The sequence below is a fragment of the Tiliqua scincoides genome, chromosome 1 (genome assembly GCF_035046505.1).
Source record: "Tiliqua scincoides isolate rTilSci1 chromosome 1, rTilSci1.hap2, whole genome shotgun sequence".
Lineage (NCBI taxonomy): Eukaryota > Metazoa > Chordata > Lepidosauria > Squamata > Scincidae > Tiliqua > Tiliqua scincoides.
The window spans coordinates 67,009,684-67,032,425 of record NC_089821.1 but is presented as its reverse complement, the minus strand read 5'-3'; the positions used below and the strand labels follow the sequence as shown (position 1 = coordinate 67,032,425).

The 22,742-nt window shown below is 44.2% G+C and overlaps 1 protein-coding gene across 2 annotated transcripts; it reads right to left on the bottom strand.

Annotated features, from left to right (window-relative positions):
- Positions 1-15,317: 15,317 nt before the first annotated feature.
- Positions 15,318-20,163, bottom strand: TIMM10 (translocase of inner mitochondrial membrane 10). Of its 2 annotated transcripts, none has more exons than XM_066639200.1 (4): positions 20,104-20,163; positions 18,205-18,247; positions 17,412-17,512; positions 15,318-15,616 (listed from the first exon to the last, which is right to left on the bottom strand). In XM_066639200.1, the coding sequence occupies exons 3-4, from the start codon at positions 17,480-17,482 to the stop codon at positions 15,415-15,417; spliced, it is 273 nt and encodes a 90-aa protein (XP_066495297.1). In that variant the 5' UTR covers positions 17,483-17,512; positions 18,205-18,247; positions 20,104-20,163; the 3' UTR covers positions 15,318-15,414. The 2 variants fall into 2 exon arrangements, with proteins under 2 accessions (XP_066495297.1, XP_066495288.1); XM_066639191.1 differs by lacking the exon at positions 20,104-20,163 and adding an exon at positions 19,646-19,693.
- Positions 20,164-22,742: the final 2,579 nt, after the last annotated feature.

Below are 22,742 nucleotides of genomic sequence, written 5' to 3'. Positions count from 1 at the left end.
TTGGGGGAAGCAGACTTTTGTCCCCTTTCCTCGGGGAAAGCCCTAGGCCCTGCAATGGGACTTTGCAAGTCTGCACTGGCTATTTTGCTTGCACAGACGAATCTCCATGTTGGACTTTGCAGTCTGACACAGAGGATAGGATACAGTGGAGTAGGGCTTCACTGGTTCCACCCCCCTTCTAGGCTGGTCACTCTCCTGCCCCACCCTCCCCTTCCCTCCTCCCACCCTGGAACACCTTCCCCCACCCTGAAGGCTGTTACCTAACTGCAGGTGGCGTCCGTCCAGTGCTGGGCCCAGCATCGATTGGCGCTGGACCAGCACTCCCTCCTCACAGGGTGCCATAAACATGCTTTACAGTACATTTACAACACCCAGCACCAGCACCGGAGCTCTGCGCCGGCACTAAAGTGCCATAGGATTGGGCCCCTAATCAGCTGCAGCAACTGCTGGGGCCAGCAATCTACGTCAATCTTCCTGATTTGTTCTTCCTAATTTACTGAGAAATGATACTGTTCATACATTTACATTTCTGCAGACATTCTGTGCCCATACAAGCAGTCCAATAATAGCATCTACTGAGCAGATCTGAACGACAATTCATTACTAGTCAATGTATTCAGCTGAGCTTCCAAATTTCCCAGAGCAACTCTTTGAATTGTCAAAGTGTTGTTACATTAAAAAAAATTTCCCTGGTACTCAGGGGAGTTCTGCAGCAACCTGAACCTAGAGCAGGTTACAGGAGCTCCTCAGTTAACTGTCCTCTATTCGCATTTGCCTATCTGGGCCCAAAGAGAGTCCCTCCACCAACACCACTGAAAGGCTGTGGACACAGAGGTGGCCTCAGGAAACAGCAGTGGGCCATTCTGAGGTTCCTGGGCAGCTACCCAATGATGTAGCCAACCTTCCTTGCTAGGTGAGGTCATGGCCAGCTCAGTAATGAGGTGCAGTGAGGCAACCACCTCAGGCAGCAGCAGGTTGGAAAGCCACTCTTGTCCTTCTTACCCAAGTAGTGCCCTATTTCCCTTTTACCCAGCAGCAGTGCCACTGCCCCTTCTGCTGCCGTCTGCCTTCAGAATGGGAAGAGATAGGAAAGAAGACAGTACTGTGGAGCTGGAATGGAGGGGTGGGCTAGATCACTTAAGGAAGCAAGCATAAGAGTAACTGTGGTCATGAAAAGGGGCCAGGGGAAAATCTCTGGTGAGCAGAGCTGTGCCGGTCAGGTGTGTGTAGTTTGGAGCACCACTGCGCTGTTGGGGGTAGGGGAAGCACCAGCTACCATATACCTTTGATTTGCTTTATCTACAATTGTAACTTAAAACAAGTTCTCAGAAACCATTTAAAGAATGAGAGCAAATGAAAAACTCAGGTGCCCACCCTTGGAATCCTAGCTGGGGCAGTCGGTGCACACACTGGCCCCAGCCTGGCTATAGTCACTCTGTAATCAGCAGTGATGCTGCCCCCTGAATCTCATTTTCCTCCAGGTCTGTAGTGAACAAGGAGGGCCTCTTCTTGACTTATTATGGCAACATTTTAGAAACTCATATTGCTACACTGCTCAATGAAACACTGCTGCCATGTATTGCCTTAATATCTTTTTTTTTTCCATTTGAAACATGCCTTTGTTAATCAAAGTAAAGCATATTACTTTGCACATGGTGCTCCTGATCAGAGGAGAGCCAATCCTGAAAGAGGGATTCCACCAGTTTTGGATGGGGCAGCAGCACTCCCTCCGAAGGATCAGATGAGTAGGTAGGTAGGTAGGTAGGTAGATAGATAGATAGATAGATAGATAGATAGATAGATAGATAGATAGATAGATAGATAGATAGATAGATAGATAGATAGATAGATAGATAGATAGATAGATAGATAGATAGATAGACACTTTATTAACGGTCATCCGACCAGCTAGTCACAAAACAAAACAACAAAATATACAAAATTAAACCAACATCCCTTTACACATATATAAAATCATAAAATCATCAATTTATACTCTCAATTTTCTTTCTTATCAACTGTGCAGCATGGCAGAAACGGGCCACCCTGAGCGATATATCAGGATTTACATCAGACAGCAGAAAGGCAAGCTGCTCCTCCACCTGCATTCCCGTTACAGCGCCAAAGATCGGGGAAATAAATTTATATCGCAAATCATCATAATTTGGACATTGCAGAATAATGTGGGCAGTTGTCTCCACCACATTATTATGGCAGGGGCACAGTCTCTCTGAATAAGGACGCCTTGCGTAACGTCCCGAAAGAACTGCTGATAGGAGTGCATTGCACCTGGCTTTAGTAAAAGCAATCCTGAATTTTGGAATAACGATGTTATAAAAATACCTGGCAGGAGAAAGCATAAGAGCTTGATCCCCAAGAAAAACATATGTAGAAAGTCTGGCTCTCGCAGATCTCAGTTCAAGATCCACCAACCTCTGACGCAAAATTTCTTTTGCGTCTCCCAGGCTCATCATCGTTAAAGACTCAGGGGAAAGATCGCAACAATTAAAGTAGTCCAGGCACCTCTTTTCCCAGGAGCCTATAAAGGGATCCAAAAAGATCAAATGAGTAAAATTACCCTGTCTCGAGAGAATCTTCAAGAAATAATGCAAGGCATTTAGCCACATCGACATCTCTATACTTGGGGTACCAGATTCCAGCCTAATCACAGTATTCGGCACACATCGGGGGACATACATCAGTTGACGCAAAAATTTGGTCTGGATCACCTCTAAAGACCTGGTGTTTAAATATGGGGCGATCTCAGAACCATAAAGCAATTGAGCCCTAGTTTTAGCATTATGCAGCCTTAGAGCCACAGGGAGAAATTTGGCACCTTTGGATGAATAAAAACAATAAATGGCACCAAATGTTTTCTGTGCTGATTGACCAACATAGTTTTTATGGGCCAAACGGCCACCTTGATAGTGAAAAATCACCCCCAGGTATTTTATTAATTTAACCTGCTCAATGGGTTTCCCATTTAGGAGCCATCGATGGGCCTTATAGCGTCTGGCAAAAACCAACACCTTTGATTTATCAGAATTAATGATCAATTTCTCCTGTGAGCTAATCAGGGCTAAATGGCGAAGGGCCCTCCTCATGCCGACCTGTGTTCTCGATAATATAAGTACATCGTCAGCATATGCCAGAACAGGGACGTGACGATCAGCAAGCTTTGGAGGATGTAAAGCCAGATCATCAAAGGAGGTAATCAGTGAATTTATATAAAAATTAAATAAAAGGGGGGCAAGAACACAGCCCTGTCTGACCCCTTTATTAACTAAAATTGGTTTCGTTAAATGACCACTAGATGAACTCCAAATCCTTATGCCCGAGTTGCTATATAAGCTAACCATAAGCAACAATAAACGACGATCAATAGATGAAGCTGCAAACTTATCCCATAGCCTTGATCTAGGGATTAAGTCAAAAGCAGCCTTAAAATCAACAAAGGCTGCAAAAAGTCTAGAACCCCTAGTGGCCAGATGTTTCTCGACAAGGAATTGCAGCACCAAAGTCTGATCAAGGGGTGATCTTCCAGGGCAAAAGGCTGCCTGAATATCAGCTATAATGTCTTGAGATTCCATCCAGGCTAATAGCTTATCTCTTAGATGTAAAGCATAGAGTTTGCTAATAACATTTAGCAGGCTAATAGGCCTGTAATTTGAGGGAATTTCATGACCTCCTTTCTTATAAATGGGAACTATAATCGCCCAACCCCAATTTGAAGGCATATTAGCAGTTTCATCGATATACAAAAATAAAGCAGCCAAAGTTGGAGCCCACCAATCCTGGTGTTCTTTAAGCAAATCACTCCTAATAAAATCTTCCCCTGGCACTTTTCCACTTTTTACTCTCCTAATAAGAGAGACAACCTCCTCACTGGTTACAGGTTCCCAGGATGGAAGATCTTCAGCTAATAATTTTGATCTTAAATCTGGACAGGGGGATTCCTCTGATGCATAGATCCCCTGAAAGTGTTCCACCCATTCTGATGCTGTAATATGATTAGAGGCTCCCGAGGGAGACACTTTCAGTAGTGGATTAATTGTATGCCAGAAAAGAGAAGTATTTTTCTGAATGGCCGCACTAATTAAAACTACCCAATTTTTCTTTATGAAGATTTCCTTCTTAAGTTTGATGGTTTCCTTAAATTGCTTTTTTAAATTTTTTAGATGCACATAATGAGCCTCCAATTGAGATTCTCTCGCCATAATCAAAGCAGCAGTAACCTGCTTCTTCAGGATCCTACATTCAAAATCGTACCAATCATAAGATCTACGACTCAGACTGATATTGTTGCGCGTGTAACTACTTAAAAAAGGTTTTAAGGCAGCAACAACATTATTATAATGCGATAAAGGGTCACCCTCCTTAGCTATAATCGCATCCCTAAAGCCCATTACCCGCTCACAACTCAAAAGCCCCAGAATTTTAACACTGACATGACTGGTCCATTTCACACATCTTGTCACAGGACCTGAATGATCAGTAGGGTGATGGATCTCTTTAGACTTAAACTGCCCAGCTGTTGAAAATTTGAGCGATAAAGGGAGGTGATCACTCTCTGATCTACTAAGTACCCTGAAATCCAGCAAATCTGGGAGCAATGACCTAGAAATGGCCACATAATCTAGAAGTGAGGGTTTAGCCCCCCTCCAAAAGGAGCACACAGTCGGGTGATCCTCAGGCCATGAGCCATTAAGAATTATTAGATCTTGCTTTATGCAGCATTGGGCCAAAAATAAGCCCTGACGATTACATCTACAGTCATTTGATACCCGTTTGCACAATGGAGAAGGGTCAGAAAAAGGTGGAGGAAAAGCTCCAAATTTTGTAAAGAGTTCAAAATCATTTCTGCCCATTTTTGCATTAAAATCCCCCAAAATGACCACCTGAGCAGAAGGATGTGCCTCTTGAATCTCCCCAAGATGCTTCTCAAAATTGGTCCATATTTGCCTTAAAGTGACTAAACCCACAAGTGGCGGGAAGTACACATTAACCAAAATTAGGGGACTTGGCTGTAAATTAAGCTTTACCACCAGAGTATAATGGTCAAAAGCAGGCAGGGATTCCACTGCAATAGACAAATTCGTAGAGATCAATGAGAGTAATCCCCCCTTAAGTCTACCCCTTCCCAAACCAGGGACCGCTGGAGTTAAAAAGGCTCTAAAGTCATCTACTTGGGGAGGGGGGGGGGAGAGGAGAGCCAGACTTCCTGAAAACATAAAATATCCCATTTCTTGACAAAATCCAAAAAATCAGTCTGCCCTAATTTCCCCGCCCACCCCGCCACGTTCCATGAAACAAGATGAAATACATTAGCTGCACTCGGGTCAAATACCCACTGAAGGGACCTGACTATTTGCAAAAGGAGAGATGGTAAAACTTATATCATCTGCCACACAGGGATTCAGTACAGGGGACTCAGCCCCCACATTTCTGTATGGAACCCCCTTGGAGACTCTTTGAATCCCAACTGGACTTGAGCCCAACTTCACAGCTGGATACAGATTTGTAGTATTTGGAGAAGAATGAGTACACAGAGCTGGGCAATCCAAAATTGTCTGGTCATTACCAGACGAAGATTCAACAGCCTCCATAATGGTCAGTTCACTAGAAAGATAACTTTGTTGTGAAACATCAGTTACTATTATTCCAGGGGTTTGACATCCACTTTGTGCAGACAAGAGCGCCCGGCCATGGGCAACAGAAGCAGACTTTACTTCTTCCAAAGTACTCTTTCCAACCTGAGAAGGAAGCAGCAGAGAGGTTGAAGAAAGAGAAGGTGCCACTGACTGTTCTTTAAAGTCCATTAGACACTGTAGATCTGGATGAATGATCTTAGAAGCAGGTATTTGTTTCACAGCTACATCCATTTCCATCAAATCTTCTGTAGGGGCAGCCTGCTTCTGGAGTAGAGTAGAAACTGATGTATCTGGTATGTTTTCAAAGTCTTGCACCAGTTCCTTCAAAGCTGGGATCAAACGCTCCTGTTCTAACAGAGCTAGCTCTGAAAATGACTCTTTCAGCTGAAGTTCGAATGTGGGGTCCAAAAGTTGAGAGTCCATATGCTCAGAGGATCTAGGCCCGGTAAAGGAAGCCTCTGCCCTAACTGTATCGGGATGTCCAACTCCCCGAGATTGGGTAAAATCAATAATGGGAGGTTCATAATAGACTTTCTTAGGTTGTATTCCAAAACGATATAAAAGAGAAGATAACTTAAAAAGCATTTGAGGTATTATATCCTGGCGAAAAGACAGCAGAATATTTTGCCAGTTGGGAGAAGAACTTAACCTAGTCACATTCGGCAGTTCCACTTCATGCAAATTGCAACATAGAAGACTGCTCAGAGAGGATTTTGCTCTGAATTTTGTATGCCACCTGCCATAATTTAACTGGCTTTGAAAAATGGAGAGGGAGATCTTGCAAGGTTGCAGTCTTCTTCTCATCCTTACTTCAGATGTTGAGGAAACAGCAGGAATTTCACCCCCACAGGGAGACCTGTCCCTCACTGTGAGTGCTTTCATCTGCCTACTCAAAGCCTCTAACTTGCAGGCCATAGACTGCTGGCCTCTAAAGATAGTATGCAGAGTTTGTGAAAAGAGAGCACATTGTTTACCAAACAAGGCTTTCAGTTCCTTGAGACCTATCAGTTCCAAATCGTCTGTATTAGTAGCTACATTGCACGCTGAATTGGGTTTCACTGCCCCCTTAAGTACACAGGGGGATAATGGCGTCTCACTCCTTTCTCCAGGATGACTCGATGTTTGACTCCCTTCTTCTATCTCCTCGACCCCCTCTGAAGTTAATTCCACAGTCTTACTCACTTTTCCATGATTAAGTGGACATTCAGATAGCAGCAGCTGTTTAGAAACCTTGAGGCTGCGTTTCTTTTTCAGGACCATTTCCCTGGAGGCAGCTGGGCTGGTTCTCTGTCGCTTGCTTCGTTTCTTCATACCAACAGAAAAACACTGATTTCTTTTCCCCACCAAGGACATTTGCAAACCAAAACACTTGGCTTGCAGACCTACATTCAAAGGTGCCACAGAACAGGATAAGTTATAATAAGGCACACATAAACAGGAGAAAAGAAATTTTTTAGATGGAGCTCAGGTGAAACATATCCTGCCTCTCTGAGACCGAAGCTCCTCCCCCATCAGATGAGTAGGCTGAAGGCATAGTGTTGTTCCTGGAGGATCAGGTGGTGGCTGCAGTCAGGAATTCTTTTGCATAGCTTTAGACCAGGGGTGTCAAACTAATTTCATATAGTGGGCCAAATAGCACTCATGGCATCTGCTGAGGGCGAGAAGTGACATCAATAAGCAGGAAGTGATATCATTAAAGAAATGATGGCCAGAAGTAAGCACTTTGTTCTCACTTAGAAACCCATCAGAAGCAAATGATAAAAGAGAAAGAGTGCAAATCTTGTCCATATTTTCAAAATATGGGAGAGCCCAGTAATCATGTGGGCTGCCCCTCAGCAGTGCCACTTCTGCCACAGCATCACTTTGCAGCTCAGCAGCTGAGAGGTGGTCTGTGAAGTGACACCTCAGCAGAAGTGGTGCTGCTGAAAGAGGGGCTCACATGATAAATGGGGTCTCTCAGCACCTCAGCAGCATTTCCCTCTCTCAGCCATTTTGGTCTGGCCTTTAGAGTTCCTTGCCTACTGAGGCATCCTTCTTCTTCTCCCTCCCAGAGCCTCAGCAGAAAGCAGAGCTGCTGAGTGTGGTGCTGGGACAGCCCAATTTTCACAGGGACTGGATGAAGTGCTTCTGGGGATTGCATTGGCCCATGGGCCTTATGGTTGACACCCCTGCTTTTTAGAACGTGGCTTGTCTGCAGTTATTTGTATTTGCTTTTCATAGTACTGTTTTCTTGACTGTTATATTATTTTCATTGGTTGCTAGCTTGTGGGGGGGAGGTTAACCAAAAAGTGATATACAAATAAGTACATAGATAGGTTTCTGCTCACGCTTACCCTTGTTGTAATGGGACTGACTGCATTGCAGAGGGTTTGAGAGCACAGACTACTATTGCCCCATAGCAATTTCTCCTTAGCAAGGTCTGAAACTCACCTCATTCAGAGAGTCAGTTTGCATTTATTCTTTTAGCTTTTATTTCTAGTGTGGGATTTTGTTGACGATGATAATAATACTTGCACTGGTGTAGCACTTTTGAGAGTGCAAAGTGCTCCTCAAGCAAAGTGTTCCTTTATGTTGGCTTTACAATAACCTTATGCAATGTTTCTCAAACTGTGGGTCAGGACCTGCTAGGTGGGTCACAAGCCAATTTCAGGTGGGACCCCATTTATTTCAATATTTTATTTTTAATATATTAGACTTGATGTTGGTATGTGACTGAATTTGGGGAATGTTACACATCTGTACTTTTAACAAGCTACTATGTATATGCTTTAAAAATGATAGTAAATGGGACTTGCTCCTAGGTAAGTGTGGGTAGGATTGCAGCCTAGGGTTGTTAAAAAATTTCCTGCTTGATGATGTCACTTCTGGTCATGACATCAAGTGATGTCATTTTTCCAGTGGGTGCTGACAGATTCTCATTCTAAAAAGTGTGTCCTGATGCTAAAAGTTTGAGAACCAATGCCATATAGGTAAGGACCAATATTGGTTATTATACCAGTGTTGTAACTGGGACGCTGAGGCTGGGTGCCTTGCTTAAGGCAGAGGCATGTCAGGGGTAAGATTTGAACCAAGGAAATCTTGATTCACTGCTCAGACTCTCAGTGACTATACTATGGTGCTTATGTTTATCAGTGTTATTTTCTGTTTTCATTCTGCTCTCTACAGAAATTGGGGTCCAAGTGTATCTCTACCAAGTTCGCTGAATATGCTCAAGACGCTTTCATGCATACTGCTTATGAAAACAAACAAGACAGGAAGACCCAAAATTCATCCCTGTTCATCAGTGATTCAACCATTGCTACATTGTGAATAAATTTTTCTGACCTTACAATAGGTAATATCTTCCGATTCACATTTCTGCATTTTATTTATGACAGTATCAGGTGGAACTGGGCCAAAAGAAAAACACTCAGAGCTTGATTTATGGCCAAGAAATGGGGCTTGCTGCCAATCATTTCAACATATTGCAAACAACCCCTGGCCTGCAACCCCTTCACTCAATCCCTCCCCAATAGTCCCTGCATGCACAAGGTGACAAATTCCTTCAGACCCTAGGAAAGAGCACTGCTAGATACAGTGCTTCTAGGTAATGAGGATCTGATTCGTAAAACGGTTGTTCAGAATAACCTTGAAACAAGCGATTATGAGTTAGTGCCGTCCAATTTAATTGGAAGGGCAGATGGAATGAGAGATGCAACTAAGCAATCTGATTTTGAAAAGGGCAAGTGTGGAGAAGGTAAAGGTAGGTGGTTAATGAGGGAGGTGAGCTGGGCTCGGGAACTGTGCCCCTGGCCACAGAAGAGAGTTTCAATAGTTGTAATCACTGCTGCATAGATTATGTTCAATATGAATGCCAAGCAAGGTGAAGAAGCCTGAGGGATGTGGCTCCAGGCCTAATTAGATGTGTAAGAATCAGGCAAGCCTGCCTGAATCCTGGATTAGGGGGGGAACCTTTCAGTTCAGTGGGACAAACAGAGGCTTGCTTTTCAGTCATGGCATTTCACACTTGGAAAACAGAGTCAACCAGCCTAGACCAGCCCAATACTGAACCCCTCCCCCCAAAAGGGGGCACTAATAAAACCCACTCAGGTGCAACTATGGCAATGAAAACGGTTACACGCAAAGCATCAATAGCAACTGCAAGCAGCCGGGCAAGACGCCAACATAGCAAAGCGTCTACGGGGTCAGTCGAGCAGTACTTTTCAGTGATCTCCCATGAGGCCCATACCATTGTAAGAAGCCGTTAAGGGAAGACACAGAGGAACCAGAATTTGATTAAGGAAACCAACCCAACCAGAGACAAACACTGACTGGGTCTATTAGAAGCATGACCAGCCTCTGATGCCTGGGGGGTTGCTAGGTGACCTTTGCCAAGGCTCTTCCTTTTTGCCCCACTTCTGCAGCAACATGTGACAATGAGGTCCAAAAATAGCCCTGTCAGAGCTTTCTGGAGAAATTTATGAAGAGCCCTTCACTGAGAAAGGCAGTAATGGCAGCCCATAACTGATGTTCCCTTTTAATGTGCAGACAAATCAAAAGCAAATAGAACAAGGAAGTGGATATTTTCCATCATTATCACCCCCTCCCGAGACTCTCATGAGTCACCACCAGCGCTTTAAAAAGAAGTTTATTGAATTTCTTGTACATTAATTGTATCTTATTGTCAGCCATCTTGGATTCCTGTCATCAAGTAAAAAAGACAGGCATAAATATGTTAGATAACCTCCCAGCGCACTGGTGGAGGAAGGAGTGAGACCCCATGCATGAAGTGAATGTGTGCCCTACAGAACATGCTTCAAAAATCTTTTGGAACATGTAATGTTCCCATGAGAAGCATAGAAATTCCTCAGCATACACAGCCAATGTGGAAAACATTTCCCGAAGGTATGAAGCTTGGAAACCAGTGTCCCAGAAAATCTTGAAAAATAACAAGCAATAGCATAAATACACCTGACCAAAGCGGTGAGCTCTTCTGAGCAGGATACAGCCGTGCTTGAAGTTGACAAGCCCCCCTATCTGGCTGTTGTCACAGTGCCTAAAACATCCATTGCCCTTTCCAGCCCCAACAGCATATACTCACGAATGCTGGAGCCCGCAAAAGAAAACCACAGCAGTGCATCCTGCCCTGAACAGAAATAAAACCACAAGGCGTTGCCAAACAATTTCCAGCATGTGGTTTTAAATAACTTCTAATTGCTTTAAGCAGCTCTAATTGAATAAGTCACCCTTTGGCTAAACACAGCTGCTATTTAATTAGAAAACGCAGAATGAGGTTAAAAGAAATCAAAAGGCCCAATTATGAGCTATAAAAAAAATTAACAATGCCTGAAAGTTGTTCTAGTCATACAGGGTGACTGAAAAGTGCATGCTGCAAGCCCTCCCCCCCTGCTGGCCACAGAAAGTGTAGCAAACGTTGTTAAGAGGCATTTTGTTAAGGAAGTTGTGGAGCAACCGCAAGACCAGTTGGATGAAAACCAGCTATAGGCCCCATTCAGCACAGAAAAGAAAGGGGAAGGAAATGCAATACCCAGTTTCAACTGAACTTAGAAAGTGATTGAGATCTAAAAAAAAAACAACTAGAATATGATTTTTTAAAAGTTCATTTAGCAAGCATATCCAAAGAGCAACTTCAGTGCAGGACCAGCTTGAAGCCAATTGCTCGCACTTGGGTCCCGCGCTAGGGCAATTACGCATTTTGTTTACTTGTAGGCTTACATGTATGCAATTTTATATTAAAATGTGCTTCGATCCATTTGGTCCATCAACTCACATGCACTTTTTAAGTGCACATTTTGACTGCTTTCCATTCTAACATAGAGATAATAAAGTCTATAATAAATTTTATTTGTATTTCTAAGATTCTATAGACCTTGGCTGTGAAGCTGGGGCCCTGCAAGAAAATGTTTCCAGTTGGGCCTTGCACCTCCTAAGGCCAGCCCTGCTTCAATGCACATCAGTGATTTTCAACCTTTTTAAAAAAATCTCACAGCAGTCTGACAAGGTGCTAAAATTGTCATTTCTAAAAACCATCAGTTTTTTGACCATTGACAAGGCACAACATGCTGCTGATGGGGGCTCAAATTCCCCAACGGCTCTACTAATAAATGACCTTTCCCAAACTCCCATGGCACACCCGCAGACCATCCATGGCACACCAGTTTGCCATGGCACAGTGGCTGAAAATCACTAGTGTAGTGTTTTTAGGAGACAAGGTGAAGGATAGCATCCAGTCTCTACTCATTTTTTGTTTAAATTACCTATCAAATATTGCAGCAAGCAAGAATTCTCTAATGCGCTTCTTTTCTGGGCGTACCATGGGCACTTGCCAGAGACATGGTTGTCATTATCCTTATCCCTAGATAAGCATCACCCACCCTTTTCTTGAACTTCTATGAGGGCAGGATATTTCTTAGGTACTGTGCTGCAAAAAAAGTGCTGTACCATGATGTGGTCTTTAGTTCCCCCTGCTGGTTGTCTGCTGTAGCTACAGACAAACCCCATTCCCATGAACCCAGGGAAAGAGCAAGTGTTCATTTCATGTCGATTTTAATTTTTTCCCAAAAATCCCTATGTTGACCAGAACCGTAAGTCAGGCGATGGGGTATTGCACTTCAATAAAATGTCCTTTGAGATGACTCAGCGATGTTTCCTCGTACTCGAGTCTGAGGCCGCAAAAGACTTCTGCCCCAGTTAGATGGGCAGGTGACCCCACCATTTTTTGTTCTCCCCCCAGCTTGGCTCACTTACTAGAAACACTGAATGTTATTTGCTATACTGACATTGATATGCTGTGCACCTGCTCTCCTACTATGGTGGGTCAATGGCCTTGCACTCTAGCAAGAGATGGACTAGATCAGTGGTATGAGTACCACCAGTTGTACTTGAGGTGGTGTCTGGTGGTACTCGAAGGATTCCTGGATTCCTGCCACCTGGCAGTGAGAACAGGAATGTTACGCAGCAAACAGTGGTAAGAGGCTCAGCTCCATGGGCAGAGCTCCAAAGCATGCTTTTCCATACTCAGAAAGCCCTTCTGTCCACCCTGAGCCTCTTACATGTCACATCACATCTGGCCTCCCAACCCAGAAGTAACTGGCAATTATATCATCATCAGTTACTTCCAGTGGTACTTTAAATAGGTGGATCACTTGAAATGGTATGGTTGAAGACAAACCTTGAGAAACACTGGACTAGATGACTACATTTCAACTCTATGATTCAAAACTGAATACTATAGTATATATATACTAGTATTTAACCTACAGAAGTATTTAAGGTTAAGTATTTAACCTTACAGTCCTAATTGCATTAAATTCTTTGCAATGTGTCTGTAACATCAATTCACAACTCAGTAGGATCAGTACCATGAGTAGGATTTTTTAAAACTACAATATGATCATCTTATATTTTTAAAATTATACTGCTAGAAAGAAAAGACACAATGGTTGCTGAGTCAGCCATGGTAATATGCAACAAGGAGTGCAAGGCCCCAAATAGTGGCTGAGGTTGTAACAGAGGTGGAAATTCAAGCCCCCACTGACATTGTATAGACATTGCGTAGCCCAGATTCTGACACTGCATTGTGCTTGCAATGCAGATGTTCACATATGTGGTATTCCATGTCAGAGACAGAGGTTGCTCATCTGTAAGCAGAGTTCTTTGGAGTGAGGTGCAGAATGCAGCTCTGATACGCAGCAATAAACAGAGGCCATTATAAAAAAAACCTGCTTCCAAGCGCACCTCCCCCTTGCTGGACCAAGGCTTAAATTTCACAGGCACAATATACAAAACTCTGTAACACAAATCCAAATGATGCTAATTCCATATGAAACAGTCTGTCACCTTAGGTCATTTAGAGGCAGTCACCCCTACATGTCAGGTTCTGAGGCTCAGCTGGTGGCAATGTGGGGGAACAGCCTTACCTGGGAAGCCTGTTAAGAAACTTTTTGGCAAGGAGGGCCACATCATCTCTCTGACACTGTGTCTGGGGCCAGGAAAAAAGAAATAATTTACATTTCAAATTTGAATAAATTTACATAAATGATTAGAGATGGAACTTCTATAAATGAATGAAGGTCTTGCAATAGCTAAAGGCCTTTAAAAGGCCTTGCACAAAGCAAGGCCGGCCTTTCCTTCACTACCACTGCTGCATCACAGACGTGAAACAGCAAGCAATTGAGGAAGCCTTCATCCCACAGCTCATGCAAGAGGTCAAACAATCACCCTCAAACTGAAAGCAGTTGTCAGGCCAGCATGGGCTCCAGCAAGTCTCCGGAGGACCAGAGGCTCATTGGAGACTGGGGGCTCCCCAGGGGCCAGACTGGGAGCCCCAAGGGCTGTAAATAGCCCCCTGGCTGGGATTTGGGCACCCCTGCTGTAGAATTAAGAACTGAACCGTCCCTGTTGGCCTTCTGGTGGGGGCTTAAGGCTTTATTGTTTAGAATGGCTTTCTCTTTACAGTAATTTGCTGGTGGCTGCTTTTATTGGTATCCTTTGTATTTTAGGTTGTACTTTTTATGATTACCATATTTGATTGTTTCTGTCAGCCAGAAACCTTGGGATTCTTTTGTAAGAAAGGAGGGAGAGATGGACACCCACCCACCCACACACACACACACACAGCCAGGTTCAGGCCAATTTGAGTCCCGCTTCTAAGGGGGTCCCATATTAGTCCTGCAGATCATGGCACTTGCCTGAGAGATCACTTCCAGGCAGCACCTCACCATGCCAGTGGAAGACACGCTGCCTGAACCAAGGAAGTGCCTGCAAAATACTCATGTCCCAGGGCGATTTGACCAATTTGGCTGAATTGGACCCTGTGCCTGATGAGGCCCCATGCTTAGGCAAGGAACAGAGCACTTGCAATTGCAGCCAGCACCTCACTCTGTCACTGATGCTCTGGCATGGAATCTTGCAAGCCGATCATCGTGAGGAGTGTGCAGCAAGCAGAACGCTGCTGCTGGACAGCCCTCCCACTCTCCCCTGGGTCCAACTGGCTCAAAATTGGGGGGGCCTTGAAGCAGTTGACAGTGAAATTATCAGGTCACCGCCACCTACTTCCAGGTGCTGCGCTTTGCGTGGGATACCATCAGCCCTGGGCCTACCATTGCCACTCATTCTGGTGAGTAGAGCCTCCCACAAAAATGCTTTGCATTGGGTCCCACAGCCCCTGAGGTCAGCTCTGCACACACACACACACACAATTTATACAGGGCAGGAGATCCTTTACAATATAGGATGGGGCTTGTTTGCAATGTTTGCCTACAAATTCACTTTGAGCCTGGAGTGTGACTGAACTGCAACCTACCTCCATCCCTGGGACTTCTAAGTTGGAGTTCAGCTATGATGAAATTCACCTCTGTCTTTTTTATTAGTCCTACAGCACAGTGTTTTATTAAGTTGTTGCCTGTGGTACCCTACACATGGCTACATGGTAACATCAGTTTGATATATTGTGACTCTAGGAACCATCTTTGCCCCTTGTGGGTTATTTCAGTTATCGTGTGACCAGCCACCAATTGTCTCACTGCTATTGCTTCATTATTACTCCTGTGTCAACTCTTCCAGTTACAAACAGACCTCACATCTGAGATGTCTCCCCTCACAAGGCAATCATGGTCTGTTTCTAACCCTCAGCAGGCCTAACAAGGGAGCAGTCAGCAGCGGTAATACAATTTTATATTTTATTGGCAAAGGGAGGGTCAATACTGAGTCTAGGCCCAGGGAGGAAGGTGGGCATGATGTCTGTTGTCAAAGGAGGGCTGTATCAGGCTGGTCCAGCCCCTTGTTGCATCCTCTTCATCAACTCCTCATCCTGCATTGAGAGCTCAGTCAGCTTCTTCCCCATGCGCTCATGGACGTCCAAGTATTTAGAGACACAACGATCAAGGCACACTGATTCCCCTTTAGACAGCTCAGCCTCTTTGTAATGCGGAGGGACGCATTTGCGATGGCAGGCATTGGTCATTCTGAGGGGAGGGCAAAAAAAAAGACAAGTATGAGGAAACAGCAGCCTCCAGGCTGTTCTGATTCTGCTTTATGTCACCAAACCCAAACACCCCTCAACTAGGTCACTGCTGAAAATGCCATGAAGTTCCTGCTAAGGTTCTGAGAATCTCCATCGTACTCCCAGCACCAAGATGGCATCTCTTGGGCTATTATTAGCCCTGCTTTTGTTTTTATGGGCAAGTGTTAGGATCATTCTCTCATTCTCTTAGGGCAAGTGTTTAGGACCACTTGCCTTCATGGAGTCAGGGCAGCTGGAGCAAACAGGTTCACCTCAGTTCAACAACTTCAAACCCAACACACTATGAAATGAGCGGTGGCGTAGCTGGAGGGGGGTTGAGCACTCAGCCTGGCAGGGAGATGGGCAAGCGGCCTCTCCCTTCGGAGACATTCCCGGTGGGGCGGGGGGGCAAAATGGAGCCGCGTGGCTGAAAGGCTGAGTGCTCCACCTCCCCTCCAGCTACGCCACCAGAAATGAGCAAGATGCTTTTTATGACAGTGGGTTTCCCCACTTCCCAACCAGTTCTTCATTGACAGTACTGAAGTAATATAATTACTTTCAAGTGAACACGCAGAGGATCACATTGCATAGCTGCAACCCTATAAGCAGACATACTTGGGTGTACACCCCATTGAACACAATAAATGGGCTTGCAATCATTGCTTACATGTCTTCCAAGGCTATAACATTCTGAATAAATATTTTACCTCTCCTGAAAATTGTCATACCTGCCTGAGCCCCTTGGCCTATCTGAAAAAGAACTCTTACAACAGAATGAGCAGGCACTCCAACTGCATCTTTCCAGCAAGGGAGAATTTATTGAATACAGCAAAAGAGTTTCTTTCATGGCACCAATTCCTGCTGAAGGAGCTTTTGATTTCATGACAGGACCACAACATCCCCTGAACTATCTCCAAGAGCGGCACCTCTTTAGCCACCACCCCCATCTGTCAATCCTACCCTTGCTTTCCATCCCTGGCTTGTTCATCAAATAGCCCAAAAACCGAAGGCAAGGGACCGTGTCAGCTGGAGCATCTGAACAAAGGTTGAGCGACTGGGCCTTTTTAGTGCAGGCAAGAGACAGTTAAGGGTGACACAATATATGTTTATAAAATTATGAATGGTGAAGAGAGAATCAGAGGAGAGAATGCTTCCCCCTACTCTCGCATAATACCAGAACACCCGACAAGTCAATTAAATTGACTAGCAGTAGGTTCAGGACAGACAGAAGTATTTTACAGAACACATAATTAGCTTGTATAATATTCTTCAGCATCAGGTGCAATGATGGCCATTGTTTCAATTCTTTTAAATTATTAGACATTTTAATTCTTTTAAATGTTAAGACAACTCTATGACAGACAGGTTTAATGATGAAATGAAATCTCTGTGCCCAGAAGCAGCAGACATCTGAAGACCAAAGGCTGAGGAAAACAACAGGGGAAAGTTGCTGCCTTTGTACCCTGCCTGCAAGCTTTCCAGAGATATCTGTATGGCCACTGCTGGAAACAGACTACTGGAATGCAGTACTTTTGCTCCTCTGTGTCCTGAACAATGCTTAGAGAGGTGCTGGTGTTATAGTTGCACTTTGTTTTGAGGGGCAGAAGGATTATTCAGAGGGAATCTGTGCTTGCTGAAGATTGTCACAGCACACAGTGCTTAGAGCAACAGCAACACACAGCTCAGAGCTTTCATAATGAAGATGTCAAATATAAAGACCATTGCACAGTTCTGCAATGTTTGTGATTAGTTAATACCTGTTGTACATGTCAGCCATCATCTCCACTTCCAGCTCAGCAGCCAGCTGCTGAGCTCGCAGAGGATCCATGTCGCTTTCAAGTAATTGTCCTCAATGCTTCTGCAGAAATACAAAACATCACAACCCTACAACTCCCAATGCAAAAAAACTGAAATAAGTATATTCCATTATTTCCTATATAGGCTCCTCTTGATTTATGCGGACTATTTACACATTTTTAAAATAGCACAAATTGAAAATTAATACAGGCAATTTTTGAAATAACGCAATCAATAATTTCCTTGTAAAACTATTCCAGAAGACACAGATATTTTGTGATGTCTGCCAGCTCTGAAATGCAATTAATTAGCAACTAACAGCCCAATCCTATCCATACTTTCCTGGGAGTAAGCCCCATTGACACTAATGCAACTTACTTTTGAGTAGACATGCATAGGATTGGGCTGCCAGTTAGCTACATTAGCTTCTAACAAGCAACCCATAAGTAGAAGTGGGTGAAAATGGTTTTATTTTTCCAAAGTCAGAAGTGCAAAAAAGTGATATTATGTGTTTTTATTCAAAGGGTGCATTTTAATAAATTATAATTGCTTTAAAAGTGTACCAGGTAGATGATATAGGTGGTATAGTGTTGGCACAGGCAGCCACATACATGTAGAAGTGTTAGGGAATGGTTTTATTTTCTGCAGATTTTGCAATTTGGGTTTTTTTATAAATGTTTTTTAACAAAAATGAGAAGTGCAGAAAGCAGTGTTATGTTTATTTAATTTGTTATCACGAAAAAAAAAACCTACCTCTACCCATAAGACACTGGCAGCTTCGGGAGGGGGGGTTCCTCTAAAGACAGAAGACAAAAAATAAGAGGAAAAAATGTGTTTACAGAGTTGCTGCTTACCACCTTCTCAGTCATCAACATCAGTCACCACTCCCAGTAGCCTCCCTCCTCAACCCTCTCCTACTCCATCTTGGACAAGAAGTCCCTGGTCATCACTGTAAGTGTTCAATGACTTTTCCCCCAACCCACACAATTGTCATTGGTTCTTATGGGAAAAGCAGTTTTAATTTACACATTTTTAATATACACACAGATTTCCGAGAATGCAACCCCTGCATAAACCTGTATAAAGATATTCAAAACAGCTTATAACCCTTTTTAAAGAGTCACCATAAAACATAACATCAAGATGAATAAAACTTTCACAAGTTAAAAAACTTATGAATGATGGCAAATAATTGGTTACAGTTAAAACAGAGTTACAACCCATAATTAAAAGGCTGCCATGGCAGGTAGGTCTGAAGTGCTCAGCAAAATTCTCATTTATTGAAGGTCTGAAGTGCTCATTTATTCAAGGAGAAGAGACCCAGTGGGTGAGCACACGTTATAAGGCTACTAGGTGGTCAATGTTTCCTACAGAATTTCCCAATGCCTGCATGGTAGAGACAATGAAAAACTAGTATATCTTTTGAGTCTGTCTATGCACTATCTCCTGCCTCCTTTCACTGATCAGTACAGTAGCAACAGGGAGAATTGGTATAGCACTGCTATATTAACTCATTTTGACCCAGCCCACAGGTGTCCATATTTGATCCCAGATGCGTATATGCAACACTGAGCAGAAATGGCTTACAGAAAGCAGAAGGGGATGGTGGATCTGGAAGTTCTCCCCTGAGATAAGCAGTGCTGTGATGCTGCTGCTCTTGGTCCTGAGGCATGGTCTAAGGACATATATAGGCACCTGACTGAAGCTAATCAAGTCTGGGTCTGCCCCATGCCTGGATGGGTAACTGCCCGAGAGTCCCATGTATACAACCTTGATGGAAGAAACATAGGATGAAAATGAAATACTCCTAGGAGTGGGCAAACTATAAACAAAAAGAGTAGCAGCTGGAGGTAGGACTACCATATTGTCCAAATCAGCAGGTTTTTCACACATTTAAGGCATCTCATCTGATGCCCATTTTGCCCTTTAGCTGATATGGATTGACAGTTCTCTGTTTTTATTTTATTTAATTTAAAGCAAGTTGAATGAATGCTTGAGTGCCACTCAGTTTGCATAACACGCAAACCATCAGATCCGAGATCTTACGAACTGAAATACGGCACCTCTGGCAGCGGGACACAGGAGTTTCCCCCAAAATGAAGCCATTCCTCTCACACAACACCAGAACCAGGGGGAATCCACTAAAATTGAGTGCTGGGAGAGTTAGGACAAACAGAAGAAAATATTTCTTTACCCAGTCTATGGAACTCCTTGCCACAGGATGTGGTGATGGCTCTGGCCTGGATACCTTTAAAAGGGGACAGGAGAAATTTTTAGAGGAAATGTCATCACAGGTGTCAAGCCGAGATGGGCATGTGTCACCTCACCTCCTGGTTTTAGGCCACCTCAGAGTGCTTGGTGCAGGGGAGGGCACCAGGATGCAGGTCTCTTGTGTTCTTGGTGCTCCCTGAGGCACCTGGGGGGCCACTGGGGATGCAGGAGGTTGGACTAGATGGGCCTGATCCAGTGGGGCTATTCATATGTTCTCAAGGGCGGCAGCAGCAACTCCATCCCTGCTCCCAGTTCAGAGCCTCTGCACAGCCTCAGCCCCAGAGCCACGCAGGACAGGGAGGCAGAGTGGAGCCGAGCCCTCTCCGCGGGCTCCTCTGTCACCCACGTGCTCCCACCACCAGAACAGCGCTCCTGCCTTACCTGCAGCACCACTCTCCTCCCAACCGGAAGCAAGAGGAAGAGGCGCTTCCGCCAGCACCCCTTTCGCGTCACTCCCTTCCCGGGCACCATAGAGACTTCCTGGAAGGAAGAGCGTCTTCTAGGCAGTCCTGGTCCTCCCACTGGGGAAGGAATGAGAGTGGTGGGCTGGGCTGACCCAGGACTCGTCCAGCAGAGCTGCAGATCTCCTGCTGAGTGCCAGAAGCAAGAGCAGAGAGGCTCCGTCCAGCACCATTTCTTGGGTCTCCTGCCCTTTGCAGTGTGTTGCAAGCACAGTGCATGAATCCCTCTTGCCAGGCAATGGGAAAGCAAAGCAGTCCCTCACAGACGTGCATCTGAGCAAGGTGCAGCCCTGCAGGGTTGCATTCAGCTCCACTGCACTGTGTTCCAAGTCAGTGTCCTTTGAACTGCCATGGACTAGCCAGGGCCTTCCAAGGGGGATTTTAGGGGGGGGGCACATTTTCTTTGGAGCCCCTTCCCAAAGGAGAGGGGAGGGGTGAAACAGGAGAGGGTGGGCAGAACAGGGGTGGGAGGGAAGCAAACCAGGGCAGCAGGAGGGTGGCAACAGCCATAATAGTCTTTGAGCCCAGGTCTACTGGGCTTCCCAGGTCTACCCATGTGCACAGTGTTGGCAGCTTGATACAGTAGTACTGAAAACCAAATACACTCTTCACTAAAATCATTGCAGGAGATTAGCATCATTGTATTTAGGCGCACACTAGAATGGAAAGTGTCCTCTGTACACCAAAAATTACTTCTGCAGCAGCTGTAGTCTGGCAGCTGTGTCCCTGGGCTCCTCTACAGTCCTTCTTGGTTAGTGGATACACAAGCCAAAGAGCTACTGTGGCAGGTCAGTTTCCTCCCAGATTTGACAATGTATTAAGGAGTGTCATGTATGTATTCCTCGGCCCAGCAGATATGGCTAGCGGAAGTAGCAGCTGCCACTGCACACCCAGCATCCCACGCAGTCAGCGAGTTTGGGTGAGATAAGAAAATCTAAGATCCCAGGAAATTTCTGGGCCCCCTCCTTTGGTTCATGGGCCCCCTTTTTGACTCTGGGCCTGGGTTCAAATTATCACCTTTACCCCCCTCTCATGGGCCCTGCCATGAATCATCAGCACAACTGGCTTCTAGTGGGTCATTTATACAGGTGAGGAAGGTAAATTATATTGCATGATTGCTCAGTTTAAAAAACAATAACTACAAAAGCATTTAAACACCAGGCTCCATATGCTAACAGCTAGCTTAACCGAGGACTTGGTGTTGATTGCCTATGATGAGCAGAATAACATAGGTTTGCTCACAAAGTTGGGAGTGTCAATTGTGTTGTGGAGAAAGGATTCTAAAGTTTAACAGTAGTTAATTTCTAAAATGGAACTGCATGTTAATTTATCACTGAAATGTAAGAAAGCAATAAGGCGTTCCCATCCCATGAGCTTTTAATATTGCAACTACAGTGTATCAATTTGGTACCAAGGCCCATTTAACTTAGTGGGATTTTTTTTCTGAGTAAACAGGCATAGGATTGGGCTGAATGGCTGAAATCTAGCTGGCTGCACAATTATTTCAGGGACTAAAATCCCTGAATGCTTACTAGGGAGTAAGTCCCATTAAACTTATTGGAATGCACTTCTGAACAAACATGCCCATGTTTGTGCTGCACATTCCATTGAACACTGGGGCTTCTTGGAAAGCAAATATTTATAAGATCAGGTAGTAAACCTCATGTATTTTGAAAAGACATATACGTTTGCTTTGCCTCCTCTGTTTTCAGCTCCAAGGCATGCTGCAAGCTTTTTTCACACAACTAACTGCATTTAACTGAAATCAAGGCTAACAGTTTTACTAATTTTACGCACAGGTTGAAAGAAAACTGCAGATTCCTAAGGTGACCCCTTTGGAAACTGTGAACCTTCACAAACCTTTCCACCTATTACTTCAACACAAATATTCTTGATCCCTTATAGACTCTAGGCAATATACCCAAAATTCATGCTAGCCTAATGTAATCCCACAGTGTTTGTGTGATAGTCCTCTGAGAAGGGACTGTAGGAGATGGTAGCTAGCATTAGTCACTGATTGCAGAATTGGAAGTTGTCCAAATACTTGGTGACATGGGGCCTAAAAAGCTTGAGATCTAATGGAGCCAGAAAGGTTTCTTTGTCCCCATTTTACTCTTTATGCTAATAACCTTGAAGAAAACTGCAGAAAGCAATCTGGTCCAATATTGAATTTTTGCTGTAGCTGCTACACTACCCTATTCCTAAATTCTGCCCAGGCATTGCTTCTTTGAGTTGGGCTCAACTTCATGGCTCTCCCTGGATAATTCATCAGTAAAGTTTTACTTCTCACATCTGTGAACATGAACAGTACTGCCTGGGAAACATATCCACTTACTTGGAGACTTTAAAACGATGCCCTAAACTACTTGCTATGTATGCTGTAGTTGGTTGTTTTTAATTTAATTATTATTTCAATTTCAATGCCACCTTTTATCTCAATAATTTTCAAAGCAGATTAAAAACATTAAAACAATAAAATCATACAAAAACCCAAACATAAAATAACAGAAACTGAGGTTGTTCTCCGAGATTATACATCAGAGTTAGAGCACATTCCGA